The 14,151-nt window shown below is 51.2% G+C and overlaps 1 protein-coding gene across 1 annotated transcript in view; it reads right to left on the bottom strand.

Annotated features, from left to right (window-relative positions):
• The window catches only part of STK10 (serine/threonine kinase 10), a 47,693-nt gene extending 34,703 nt beyond the window's left edge, over positions 1–12,990 (bottom strand). The window contains exons 1-2 of the mRNA XM_084295023.1: positions 12,739–12,990; positions 1,170–1,334 (exon numbers count right to left, since the gene is read on the bottom strand). Of these exons, the coding sequence (XP_084151149.1) occupies positions 1,170–1,334; positions 12,739–12,894 (321 nt within the window). The 5' untranslated portion in view covers positions 12,895–12,990. The remainder of the gene's footprint in view (positions 1–1,169; positions 1,335–12,738) is intronic.
• Positions 12,991–14,151: the final 1,161 nt, after the last annotated feature.

The raw sequence follows: 14,151 nt of genomic DNA, 5'->3' as shown, positions 1-14,151 counted from the left end.
GGTCGGCGAGCATATGACATTACAAAGCACTTCTCAGACAAAAGCACAGCAGAGGAGATCTGCAATCCGTTTTCCCTTCAGGAAGGAAGGCAAAACTTCCTATTGCGGGGAGGAGGTGGAAAGGAAAGGGGAGGGGGCTGACATTTCAGCAAGGCCAGCATGCAAAATTCAGGCAGACCAGGAGAAAGCAGGGAGGGAAGAAGCAATAGAGCAGAGAGGAACATAAGGCAGCCCCATCTCTCACCCAAGCTCGGTATATATTTGCCTTTTTAATTTTGCCAGGATTTATTTTGCTGCAGTTGCAATCTGTCCAAATCCCAAGTCTCCTCCTAGGAAAGATGTTTGCCTTCCACTTCCTTAGAACAGCACATATTTACTCTTGTGCTTTAACATGCCCACGTCTCAGCATCACGACTAGCAGCCATCCAAATACCAAATCTCCCGACAACTTGCACTGCAAATGCAACTTAAGGGGATGTGCCCTTAAACTCTCCAACCCCCTGCACCTGTCCCATGGCAGCACGCAGAGAAGCACCTTTCACACCAGCCTTCCCATGGTGCTGAGGAACTAACAGAAAAAGATGGGGTGAAAAAAAGCGTACCCGCTGGGCTTGGGGAAAATAATGCAGGAACCTGCTGTTCCTGCCCAGCACGACTAGCCCTTGCACCAGCCCGCGGGGTTGCATTTTGTGTCCCCAAACCTCCACAGCCAGGGGAATTGAGCTGTGACTTTCCCTTGTGCATTACAGGTGCTGAGCCAGAAATAAGGCATGAATCAAACAGTGGGGCTACCCTCCCACCAAATCCTTCAAAACCGAGTGGCTGAGTGGGGAAGAAAGGCTCCCATCGGTGCTGCCTTTTCTACCTTCACAAGGTCCAAAAAGAGAAAATCGAACAGTTCTGGTTTTCAACTCAGAGTGAAGATCTCTTGAACTTCCCTGGGCTATTTATAACCAGCTCGAGTTAGAACATAGTTTGCCTATCAAAGAAAGCGGGGAAAATCCAGGCCCTGTTCACGCAGCGAGCAGAGCACGGTCTGTGAGTCATTTCTAGCTCACTCCGAGGCTTCGAGCTGCTCCAGAGGTTCTGCTTCACCGTGCATGAGCCATTTCCTCCCTGCCAAGCGAGAAGTGTGCAGCCGTACAGGTCACACACCGTGAGTCTCTTACCCAGAGCTTGCCATCCCAGTAAAACGCTCCCAGCAGCTTGACGATGTGCCGGTGATCGCAGGTCGCCAGTATTTCAATCTCCACCATGTAATCCTCCAGTTCATCTTCGCTCTTTGTTTCGATGACTTTGGCAGCCGCTAAGGCACCGGTTTCCTTATTCTTAGCCTGCAAGACAAAACCCGTATGAGTACAGAGGTGAGGAGAGCCAGAACACGCAGTACTTGCACAGTTCCTGCTCGGCCGATGCGTGCTCAGCACCATCCACAAGGCAAGCGCAGGAACCTTGCGGATGTCTCGCTGCTCCCTCAGCCTGCCCAAAGCTTTGAAAGGCAGATGAATGCTGTGCAGGGGCCAAAGCATCCTCCCTCCAGTCTCTAATGCCCCACTGCTTCCCATGAAAAGAAAGAGGCTTTTAGACAAGGAATTTTTTCCTAGGACAAGGAGCTTTTTCCTATTGTTTGTAGCATGAGGAGAGATGGAAGCAAGAAAATCTCAGAGTCTAGAGGCCCTCATAATAATATCGTAGGCAGCATCTCCAAAATCCAACCAAATTCACAGTACAGATGTGTCAACAGCCGTGAGCATCCCTACACTCCCTTCATCATCAGGACTTTTCTGCAATGTGTGAGGGAAATGTAGGGATGTCCTCCTTGACAGGGGAAGCAACAAGAAGGGTGCATTTCCCAGGCACTGGCCAGCATTCCTGGTGTTGCATTTCAGAAGGCTGCTCAGGTCATGGTAAGAAAGATACTCCACATGCTCTCCTGTTTGCCTTCTTCATTTTTATAAAGTCCCTTTAACCTGCTTACTGCAACGTGCTTCACCAAATAACTGGAAGTTTGTCCAAACCTCTTTCTTCTACTGCTTGGGAAACCTTTGCTGACTTTCTCTCCCCTTTCCTTACAATAAACCCCTTAGTGCCATTGGGTCAGTGACTCTGACCGCACCCTAGGTTGCCTGCAGCTCTGCCTGCAGATGCCAAGCACGGAAGGTGCTATTGCTGGAGGCACCACGCGCTGCTGCTGCTCGAGGGCTCTCCACCCAGCGTTGCCCACAACCCTCCCCAAAGCTATCAGGGCAAATTTGCATTTTTCAATTGGAAATTTGCACAACTTCTGAAAAAAAAAAAAAAAAAAAAAAAAAGTTGGGAATCCGCAACCAAATGCAAAAAGGTCGTTTGCATTTGGTTGCTCCGCTATCAGCCGTGTCACGGGCTGGGAGCGGGGGCGAGATGGCAGACATTGACTCAGGAGCTCAGCGCCATTCCCCGAAGTGCACTGAATCAGCAGGTTGAGAAATCCCCGTTAGCTCCCTCACCCCGCTCCTCCACCCACACGGGAGAGCCCCCAGGGCAGGATTTCAGTTCCTTGCCCATTTTCTATTCTTCATGCCCCCTCCGGGCTGCAGAGCCCCAGCTGGGATCAGGACTGCTTCCTGGGGGAGGAAGCCCTGGCAGGGATGCTCACGCTGTAGGAACAGTTGGGACCTTTCTGACTGCTTTGCAGTTTACGTATCTGTGTTTGGAAAACCTAGGCGGGTGCTTACAGTAGGATTAATTCCTAGTGTAAACACCCCGAGCCCCGCTGAGCAGTTTTACAGGGCTTAGGTGAGAGCGGGGCTGTGTACTGCCAAACAGGCTGGGGAGGGCAGGAGGGAACGAGGGAAAAGCCATATAACGGAGGGAGGGAGGGAAAATAGAGGAGCCCTGCCTCTCTGCTGGGTTTTGAAGGCTTGTTGAATTCACACTAGTTGGCACGCACAGCTGGGTCTTTACTACAAGGGACAAACCCATTTCCACCTGGGCTTGCTGCCCAAATGCAAGACAGCAGCTCAAGCTGGTTTCAGAAGAAAATAGTTGGTTTGTGTGTTGTGTGGTTTTTTTTTTTTTTTTTTTTGCCTTTGCTCAAGCTTGCGTCCTAATAAGTTGCCACCAGCAACCCTGAGGAAGGCAGGCAGGCTGGGGCAAGGTGTAAGGGGAGAAGTGGAGTTCTGGGGAAAGCACAGCACTTCCCAGACACCACAAGAAGTGCCCCACCGTGTTTGCTCTACACTTAGGGCCTTGGGAGAGGGCCAAGGAGGGGAAGTAAATATTGTGAGAGAAGGTGGGGCTTCCCTCTGAGGTCAGCTATCGCACACGCGGGGTCCGAGCCAGCTCAGCCCTGCCAGGACTCAGGGGCCCTGAAGGCACCCGAAGAACTTTGAGGCTGAGAACCTGGAGCACCCAGGGTGCTCGCCCTCATGGGACCTGCAGTCCCTGTGGTCCATGCATCCACTTAACCCACAACCCCCATTGGCACAGGGCAGGCAGGATGCCACCCCGCAGGGCCACCGCTGGTGCCACCAGGAGTAGGTGCAGAGCTGCTCTGCATGCATGGCAGGGCTTGATCTACAAAGAAAGTGAAGAAACAATCAGTGATGTGAAGGTCTCCTGCCCAAACACAGGTCTCCTCTCCCATGCTGTGCGTTTTGGAGGCTCTGAACAAAGACCTGGAGGACGCAGCTTTGCGTACCCGGCTGCAAGCTGTGGGTGCAGGAGCGATTGTGGCCCACGTGCTTGGTGGTGGCAGTCTGATCTTATCCATGGCTCCCCTGCGACTAACGGCAAGTAGCCCAGCAACCCACAGATATCGCTTCCTTTCTAGATACGAACGCACCAGCACACTGCCTCGCATCCAGGCCAAACACAATGCAGGTGAAATCAAGCTACCAGCGGTCAGATGGCTTGGTCACGCTGGCAGAAGTGAGACCATCATCTCTGAGGAGAAGCCAGCTCAGGACATCACACACACAACACAGAACCATGAGCCTTTGAAATAGTAACAGCAAATTCAACATGGGTTGGGATGTGAGGAGGCAGCACGGGCAGGAGCCCTGTGCCTCCCCTGGCCTTGCAATGTCTCTGCCAGAAGCGAGCGCTCTCACGTGCCGTGGGAGCGCAGTTCCCAGGAGAAACCGAAATGCCTCACGGCCCCGTATGAGAGCAGCAGCTGAAGCAAGAAGGTGACCTGAGACCATGAGCTGAGCAGATCTTAGAAAACAAATCTCCTCCAGTGTGACCTCTTACAGCACAGACAGGAGACTGGTTCCCACGCAGCTGCCACCGAGGGGACCAAGACTCCACGACGAGGCACTGCTGACCCCTGCCAAGCTGCCCACGATCCCACTGAGCCCAAATGCAGCCTTGCTGTCACAGAAGCCCCCCAGCACACTGAGGGACAGCTGTCCCCCCCCAGCAGGCAGACGGCTGTGTCACAGCCCCTCACAGCAGCCAGCCAGCCCCCGGAGCTGGGCCAGATTCATACAGGCGGCGTCAGGTTTTGGCTAAGCCTGCCGTGCGGTCTCTGGAACTCACATCTGGCAATTTCCTCCAGCTTCTCTGCTGGTATTTTCCTGCATACGGCGTATTACAACAGAGATATTCTTCCAGGAAGGTTTGTTTGGATGCTAAATAGGCCAAATGCTTATGGTGCCATCCCTGCAAGCCAGTTTCAGACATCTGAGGCACGGGATGATGCTTTAGGGCTTATAAGCCTTCTCTGATTTCTGCTTGTCCTTGTGCAATAGAGCAGAATCTGTCCTGAGACATCAGCACAAAGCAAAATACAGCCTGCTGCAACCCCAAAAAGCATAGCCAGCAATTTTGCAGGGGTAACCTGCACCTCCGGGTCTGTAAGCTGCTGGCCTGGCCCATTCTCCTCGCAGCGAGGGGACCCAGCACCAGGCTCAGGAAAGGCAGCACCCACTGCTCACTCTCCAAGGGCTGCAGGATGGAAGAAAAGAGTTGTCTCTCTACAGCTTCACCTCTATCTTAAGCTTCAGCAGGGGTCAAGCCCCCATTTTGAAGTGATGGAAATGAAGATTTCTCTCATGGTGTTTCCGAGGCCATCAGATTTTCTGTTGAAATTTGTGGACAGAAGACAAAGAACCACCCCTGACTGATGAGGTCCCAAGAACAGAAACTGTTTGATGCTTGTGTGTGTGACCTATGGCCAGTCAGTCAAAAAACAAAACAAAACAACTAAACCAAACAAAACAACAAAAAAGCAAGCATCCAATTGTCATTTAATTCCTCTGCTGGGCATTTTAATTCCATGGACAATTTGTCCCTGGAGTGCTAATTAGTATAAAAATAGAGCAGGCAGCTACCAGCATACTGCCCAAGACGTGCTGCTGAACCACAGCTGGGTTCATTGCAGTCTCAGCATTTAAAACCCGAAATGCTCTCAGGGCCGGTGGCAGCCTCTGTGCAAACCAAGGTGTGCGCAGAGGTAGGCTGACAGGTCTGTGCAGAGACGGGAACGGGGCACGCATTGCACAAGAGAGCACACATCAAATAAAAGTTATCCAATAAACCACTTCCAGAAAGCCACGCCAGGAGCCAAGGTTCGGGATACAAAGCAAGAAGAAGAAAGGATCTTGCTGGAGCCCTCTGGAGAAAGGCGGGTGCTGGGCATGCTGCTGCCAGGCAATTGGGAGCAGGGAACAAGTAGGATCACTCCTCGAAGGCAGAGGTGCTGCTTACTTCATGGGTTTAAGGGGTAAGAGGTGACAGTTCAGGTGACAGGCAAGGCTGTTTGGCCTTTGCCTGTGACTCACCCTCTGTGCTATTGTGAAATCCAGGCTATTTTAAGCCTTTCCAGAACGCGTTGCCGGCAGGCAGGATTGCTGTCCTTCCTCAGGCAGCCCAGCTGCCAAGGCACAGCACGCTGCCCTGGGAGCTGCAAGGAAACCCCATGCGAGCCCTCCTTCACCAGTGACAAAAAAGGGAGCAGCACGAGTGCTCCAGGTGGTCCCACGAGAATTTTGTCTGGCTCGCTTGCCAATGTGGCTGGTGGCCCTGGGGTCTTCCAAGCCTGGGGTGACCCTTTTGAAGCTGCAATAACATGCCACCACATTTCTGTCCCTTCCTTCCATGTGCTGGGAGCGCTGATGTTTCAGACCTCACCAAGCTGCAGAAGCAAAAGGGAAAATCCCCATGGTCTCCATGGCTTTGGGGGTTGAGAGCCCTGGCTTGATTTTCCATGCAGCGTATTCCCGCTGCGTGTCTTTGTATGCAAACAACTGCTCGTTTAGATATTTCTCAGGGATAACATGATGATTAATTGCCTTCCAATGAACTTTGCCTGAGCTGTCTGCATCAATAAAGCGCAGGACAGACAGGCTCAAGTCAGTGTTTCTGTTATTGTCAAATGATCAATGGGAGCTGAAATTAATTCCATGTCTGACGAGCCCCATGGAGCCACTTCAGTTTGTTACAATAACTCTGAATTCTCTGAATTATTATTTTTTTCCTTTGGAAATGTTGAGTTTACCCCTGGCACCAGCCAGCAGAGACAAGAGGGTGCAGTGGTGTGTTTGGGGCAGCGGGGCACCCGAGGGTGCTGTGCCCTGCAGCCTGGGCACTTGTGGGAGGCAGAGAAGACCCCAAGCTCACATCAGCCCAAGGAAGAAGGGAGGCAGCGTGTCCTGCTGCAGGCAGTGCTGAGTGATCCCTCCTGCACCCAGCCAGCCTGGGATTAATCCCAGCCAGACCCAGCCTGGCTCCAGCATGGGCCTCCCAGGAGCTCAGCTCTTTACATTTTGAGCTCACAAGTTATGACTTCAGGTGCGAAACACGTGCTTGGGGAAATTACTCTGAGCCTTATCCCAACATGATGTGGGAGGGTGCCAGCAGGCTCCCTTATCTGCCAGAGGGACAAACGCAGCATGCGTGCAACGAGCCCTTCTGCCCTGCCTGCACATCACACCACCAAGCTCTATTTGCTGAGCACCCCTGGTAAAGCAGCACCCACGCTGAGGTTTGTCTGCAGGCATCGGGCTGGGCTGGGCACCGACCTCGTGGCTGCACCAGCGCTGCCGCCCTGGCAGCTGTGGCAATACTTTTGCAAGAGGTAGGGGGAAGTGGAAGTGGCTTGCAAAACACACAGAAAGGCGTTAGTACAAACGCAGCAACGCCTTCCTCTGGTTTGGCGTGCTAGGGGTAATGGAAAGAAACACTGCCAGCGAGTTTGAGCAAGGGCTTCTTTTCTATAGGGGCGTGTGAAAAAAGTGTGACCAGAGCACGGCATGTGCTGCCCCTTTTGCCTTAAAGGCTCAGCAAGAGGCAGGGAGAGCCAGCAAGCCCAAGCAGCAGAGCTCTGTGCAATGCTGTGAACCTTGCACCCGCACACAGCAGCAGAGACCAGAGGAATGATGGGGAGCTTCTTTGCAGATACACCACACCATAACCCACCTACAGAAACCAGCTGGTTTCTCAGGCCCAGCACAAGCGAGAAATGAACAGAAACCCATGCAAGGTTTAAAGAGATGGAAGAGTGGAAAGATCTACATGGATCTAAAAACTTCAGCCCACATAGACCTCAAGTCTGGAAGCACAAAGCATCCCTCAAACCACCTGGAAAGGCACAGCGCCTCAAGTCAAGTACGCCTGCCTTGATCTTTGCTCAGTCAACACCACAACATTGGGGAAAAAAAGAACAGGAAAAAAAAAAAAAGTCATGAAACCAATTCTGAGTTTCCTAGCAACTTTCTACAACAAGTTCAGCACACGGAGTGCTAAGGGCCTGGCCGTGGGCTAAGTGGCTGCATGCCTGAGTGGCAGGGAACAGGGACATAAAACCCCCAGCCTGAGGGGTAGTGTGGGGTCAGAGCTCCCCATGGCCAAGCACTGCAACACTGAGGGTGGGCTTGAGCTAAGATGCATTCGAAAAGCCCCAGACTTACAGACAGCAGCACCCCAAGGATAAGAAGAAGAACATCTCCCCCTCTCACATGCCCCCAGAGAAATTGGGCACTCAAAGGGAAAGAATTTAAAAAAAAAAAAAAAAAAAAAAAAAGAACCAAGAGGCATGTTGGGCAGGGATTTTCCTAAGGGACAACAATTGCCATGTGCTTGGGAGTGAAAGGCTCAAAGGCTTCTCTGAGCTTTCTCTTCCACGCAGCTGCCCACAGCATTGCCAAGCTGCGGGCCATGACACAGAAGTCATTGTCAAAATATTTAGGCCATGCAGAGGGATCCCTCTCCCCCTGCACACACAGCGAGCAGCAGCTCCACAGGGCTCAAGACAAGCCTCTCTTGGACTCGTGCAGGGACAGAGCAGCGCACGTTTCAGTGAGTTTTAAGTGACCATTAAGTTCAATCCAGTTTAAAGTTCACCCTGGTTTAATATTGTTGCACCACAGCTCTACAAGTAAAGGCATAGTGTCTTCCCATTCCTCTTTCCCTAAGAGGTTTTATGGGGGAGAGAACCCTTCAGCTATTCTAAGAGACAAAGTCATGAAATCATCTTCCCCTCTTCCCCCCCCCCCATTATTTCTAGACACAGTTGCAACCAATCAACTTAAAACTTTCTTCTTCTTTTGTCCTTTTTCCTTTTAATTAAAGAAAATAATAAAAATATTATTTTTTAAAAAAAAAGCAAACCAGCAGATTAGCATCCCTCCACAACATCCTTTCCAGGAACTGCACGTTAAAACCCCCATGAATCAGACTGAGCCCAACTCACTCGAGAACCAACCAAGCGTGGTGCAACCTCAGCTGGTGAGCAGCGGTTTGCAAGCAGAAGAGACGCCCTGCAACTTCTCCTGGGCCCAAGTTGTGGAAGCCAAGCTAACGAAGCAGCTGCACGACACCTCAACAATTAGTCCCTTTATTACCCAAATTTCAAAACAGAGCATTTATAGTCTTTTAGCAGGGAGAGCATTAAGCACTACTGCCACCATAAGATCAGATAACCCAAACGTGGCTTTCTGAGCTGCATCTGGAGAAGAAAAGAGAGTCGCACAAGAGGCGTGCTTATGAATTGCTGTGGCATGGGGCTGAGCGTTATCTATCTCGGTGCCTGTTTCAAACAGAGAGCTGTTTGAAGGCGAATTCAAATGAAGTTTTCCACTGCACTGGGGGCAGCGTGGCAGCCCGCGCTTCCATCCTGTCCCCACCCCGCGAGAAGAAAGCGCTATCAGGGAGCCAGCGTCCCCATCAGCACACACTGGAAAGCCGAGATAGCGTTTCACAAGAGACACGAGCACAGCAAAACAATCCCATGGTTAGAAGCACGGTGAGCCTCCTTCCAGCAGAGCCCATGCTTTTGTAAGACCGAGCCCTCTCCCTGCCAGCCCAGGAGAGCCTGGACGTATCCATCTGTTCCTGCTGACACCAGTGCAACTGCCTGCAGCAGTAAATCTCCCATCCCTGCGCCCAGTGGGTTTTGCAGGGGCTGCAGGATTTGTTTGAAGCACTCAGGCTGAAGCTCACGGCTGCAGCTGAAGCATCCTTGTGGTCCCAAGCCCAGCCCTGTGCCAGTGGCCAGCTCACAGCACTGCTGCCGCCGTCCTCCCTCCCCGCACACACCCACAGACGTCGCCTTTGCACCAATACAGGCCCAGCCAAGCATTTTATGAGATGTGTCTTAGGTGTTTCTGCAGCAAAAAATAACTCTGCGTTTTTAAGGCTGTTTGGAAAGGGCCTGGGTTAGGAAATTGTATTTTTATAGGCTCACAAACGTTGGGGTATTGCAGACTTCACAGGCTAGCACACACTGCTTGCAGCTCCCAGTCACCGGCCTAATGAGTGATGTAAGATCATTGATTTAATGAACTTTGGACGGGGCGGGTAACACATTCTCTTCGGTGTGCAGTGTGTTGCTATCTATGGGCTGCTATTGCTTCCTTATCACAGCCACTGGAGGTACCAAAACCAAGAGATTAGTAGAGTGAAAGCAAGGAAGAAAGTCTCTCCCCACCACCTTCCTACTTTTCAGCTTCGTTACCCTCTGCAACAAGTTTTGCCATTTCCTCATACCATCAGGTCCCTCTTTTGCAGAAGAAAAGAAGTCTTTATGTAGAAATAGGGAAATCCCACTGGCTGCAGGTTGGTTCCTTAAGTTCTGCCGTATGCATTTCAGGCTCTACTGCAGGCTTGATTATTTTTAATTAGCAAACATTTAAATCAAGCCTGTCCTACTTCTGTAGACGCTGTGTCAAACCAGTTCAAGTTTGCTCAGGAACAGCTCCTCAAGTGTTTTGCAGGCAGTAACACCAGCGAAACCACTGCACAGCAGAGCCCTTCTTCCTCCTGCTCAAGCTTGGCATCATAAAAACTAGACCTACTAAAACAGACATCTTTTTCTTCTATGGAAATCAAAATTACTCCCAGGTCAGAGCTTTCTGGTTGGGTTTCAGACCATTCTCTGTACAAATCCCATCTTTCTGCACTGCACAGGGACCATGGGCTCCTACAAGCAAGCACAGCATGCAGGAGGCAGGGCAGGATGCAAGCACAGGAGGATTATATCATATCCCCGTGCTTCCGTGTGTGGAAAGGGGGCGGAAGGCAGTCAGGAACTCCATTCAAACATCCTGAAACTCTCACAGCCATACAAACACCCTGACTTGCTCTGAATGATTGCTTTGGTGTGAAGAGCAAATTGACTTAAGTAACTTCAAGGGAATTATTAAAATAATGGCTGCCTGAGTTTTCCTTTTGCACAAGCGTTGTTTGTCTTGGGCTTTTTGGCAGCTGAGCAGAACAATAAGGCAAGCCCAGTCTTTCAGGTCACCATCCTATATACATCCTATATCATCACCTAGGGTAGATATTTAGAAAGACAAAGGAAGAGAATATGCAAGTTAAATCTTCACATGGCAGGAAACTACTCCCTAACAATGCTACTGCCTATTATCTAAAATGAGGCTTTAGAGTAACATGTCACCTGAATAATTGGGGAACCTTAAACAAACAAACAAACTTTTGCACCATAACTCCAGCCAAGATGAAGGATGGGCAGAGAAGAGCTCAAAGAAAATGGAGAATTAAAAACCTGAACTATTATGAAGCATGAAACAGCCCTTTGCTTTGTCACAAGGTTAGTCCCCTCCCCATGACCAGCCACAGTAAAACATCTCTAAAGCAGACAGTTGTCTAAGTGTATGTTAACAACTTCACCTACACTTAGAGTGAACTTTGGGTTGTAACCACACAGTCTGCACTGTATCATATGCTACAATCCCCATTCTTCTCTGGGTTGAAGTGGGGAGCAAAGAAGATGGAATTAGGGTTGAGAAAGTGTTATCCGGCACACTGACATCCTTAGCCCACCATACATAAAGTTACTGTGGTAATTTAATGTATTAATATCAGGCTGGAGTTAGTAGCATAGGCATTCAGGTACGACAACAGATTTAAAAACCAAACCAGCCACTTTCAAAGTATGTTCACTCTGAAAAGTTCACTATGTAGGATATGTTAAACACATTTAAAATAGCGGATATATAAATCAGGTGTTCGTCTAAGTTTTCATTTGTCTCAGAAGCCTATTAACTTGTTTTACAATGTTTACCTCATTCCTATCATTGCATGAGAAACCTTAGCAAATACAAGTAAATAATTACCCAGAAGAGTGAGCGTTGCTATATACAAACTGGTTTTCAATGCACAACACCAAGGAAACTGGTAACAGATGCACTAATTGCTACCGGTGCTACTTTTAAAATTATAAATATACCAGACATTAAATTATGATTATAAGCAATTGCATTTTATTAGCAGAAAGGATCCTTCACCAAGGATTTCCACCCAGCGCATGGAAAGCGCACTTTAAGCCTGCTTTTTAGAGAGTTTCTCTCAAATAACATGATAGAGAAAATAAATAGATAAAAGCCGGAGCGCTGTGGTAAAACACCCCTGTCCTGATCTGAAAACAACCAGCTTCCTTCCTGACCTTCTCTGCAGTTACTACTTATTTCTCAAGGCAGTGCCTTGAGGCTGTCAGAAAGCAGCTGCCGAGCAGCAAATTCACAGCTCCAACTCCAAATTATCTTTGTTACGCAGCTTGCCCCTGAAGGCTGGATCCCCAACCTGCTTCTCCAGCCAGCCCCAGCCAAAAGCCTCCTGTCTCAGCCTCGCAGAGATGACCGGAGCATTTCAGAGCCAGCTACAGGGGAGAATGCTGCTTCTTTGGAGAGCAAAGTACAGCTGAGCATTTGGCCTTTAAAACCCAGCTCCCCAACACGAAGGTTAAACTGGCACAGCACTGGACATGTCCCCACCGGTGAGGAGCTGGGCTCCTCTTCTCCCTCTAAGTTTCTTTTTGCCAGCAAGGACCACAGGAATACAAATAATGTCACCCCCCAGAGGCTCACAAAACTTGGAGGCAGCCCGGAGCCTGCTGACTTCCAAGAAACCTCCATTCATTGCACCGCCAGGTTTGGCAGGGAGCACCTCACACGCTCTGAAAGAGGTCGAGTTAGAGGGAGAGGGGGAAGAAAAAAGGAAAAGAGATGGGGTTGGGGGGGGGAAGAACGCTCCTCTCTCTTTTTGCCCCGAGCACCACCTCGCACTCAGCACCACCAGCCACCCTGCTGCCTCTGCTCCCAGGCAGGAGAGGCCGAGAAGTGGCTTCTTTTGCCCTCCAGCAGCTCAGGGGACGTGGGGAGGCAGCGCATGGTGCCGGGGGTCCAGCTCCCTGCTGCTCCCACGGCTTTTAGGGCAAGGAAAACGGTCGGGGGCTCCCCCAGCCCGACGGGGCGGCCGCTGGCGAGGTCCCCCCGAGCCCTTCGGCTGCACACCCACCTTGTAGACCTTGCCGAAGGCTCCGTCCCCCAGCTCGCCCACCACCTCCCACACCTCGCCGGGGTCCAAATCGCGGCGAACGTGCTCGTACTCCTTGGAGCGGCGCTTCTCGAAGGTGGAAAGGCGAAGGATGCGGCGGAAATTTGCGAAAGCCATGCCGCTCCCGCTCCTCTAGCTCCTGTTCCTGAGGCTCCTGCTGCTCCTCCGTGCGGAGCCGGGAGCCCGGCGGCCCCGAGGTCCCGGTAGCAGCCGCCGAGCGCCCCGGGGAGCGGAGCCGTGCCCGGAGCCGCCGCCGCTCCACCTGCTGGCCCGCCCGCAGCCCCCGCTGCCATTGGCCCGGGCCGGGCAGGGGCTGAGCAAAACTCAGCGGAGCTCAGCTCAAGTCAGCTTTGGAGGATGTGGATGGAGGGCACGGGGTTGTTTCAGGCTCGCGAGCCGGTTTGGGGGCGAGAGGGAAGGCGCGCATCCTCCCCCTGGTTGGAAAAATAAATCCCTCGGGAAAGCCGCGTGAAAATCACGTATTGAATGGGGACACCTAGGGGAAATAACCGACGGTGCAGCCGCCTTCGGTAGTTTCTGGGGCCAACCTGTCCCCAGCTGAGGGTGTTTTGCTGTGTGCCCCGAGGGCGGGGGTCGGGGATGGATTCCTCCCCCTGCATCCCGCTGTGTGATGCTGGCAGCGCCCTGCTCAGCCTCATTAATCCCTTAATATATCACACCCGGGAGCGCGGGGGCTGATCGCCGGCTCTCGCTGCCTTTGCTGTTAAGCAGAGCTGGATTTATCCTGGTGTGAGCGGCCCTAGCATTTCGGCTGGGAGCTTCCCAATAGTGATGCTCGAAATGTTATTTAAATCTGCAGTTCCTGGAAATCCGTGCCTGTACTAGAATTTCAGCTGCGTTTTTGAAGTGAGCTTTGTGTTCCCCTACTTATTCCCCTCTCCCTTGTGGGCTGTGGGAAAAACAAGCTGAAAATACAACCCAAGTATATCCCAGAAACAGAAATAATGGAGCACTTTTTAAAAATCCAGCTTCCTGAGTCTGGGATACAATGCAACATGCAGATTTGGCAGTGCTGGAGTAAGATTAGAATTAGAGCAGCTGCTTTTCAAAATCACACGCCTTTTAATCTTATTTTTTCCAGTGTTATAGATATCCTCTTTTCAGTTATTTATATCAGTAGTAGTGTACTTACTTTATTGCAGAAGTGGGCCTGGGTGCTGCACACAAGCATAGAAATGTTGCTTGGATGGCACCCCCAGAGCTCACCCAGCCCAAGTTCCCACCTGGGGCAGGGGCATCATGGCACACAGCAGGACAGGCAGCAGTCTGTCCATCTGAGTGCTGGCAGCCTCCCAGGATGGAGCAGACACCACCTCCCCAGATTACCTGCTTTGGGACACGCCATCCCAGGGG

Source organism: Netta rufina, assembly GCF_964035555.1.
Source record: "Netta rufina genome assembly, chromosome: 14".
Classification (NCBI taxonomy): Eukaryota; Metazoa; Chordata; class Aves; order Anseriformes; family Anatidae; genus Netta; species Netta rufina.
Note: the sequence above shows the minus strand (reverse complement) of the source record. Positions and strands in the feature narration are given on the sequence as shown.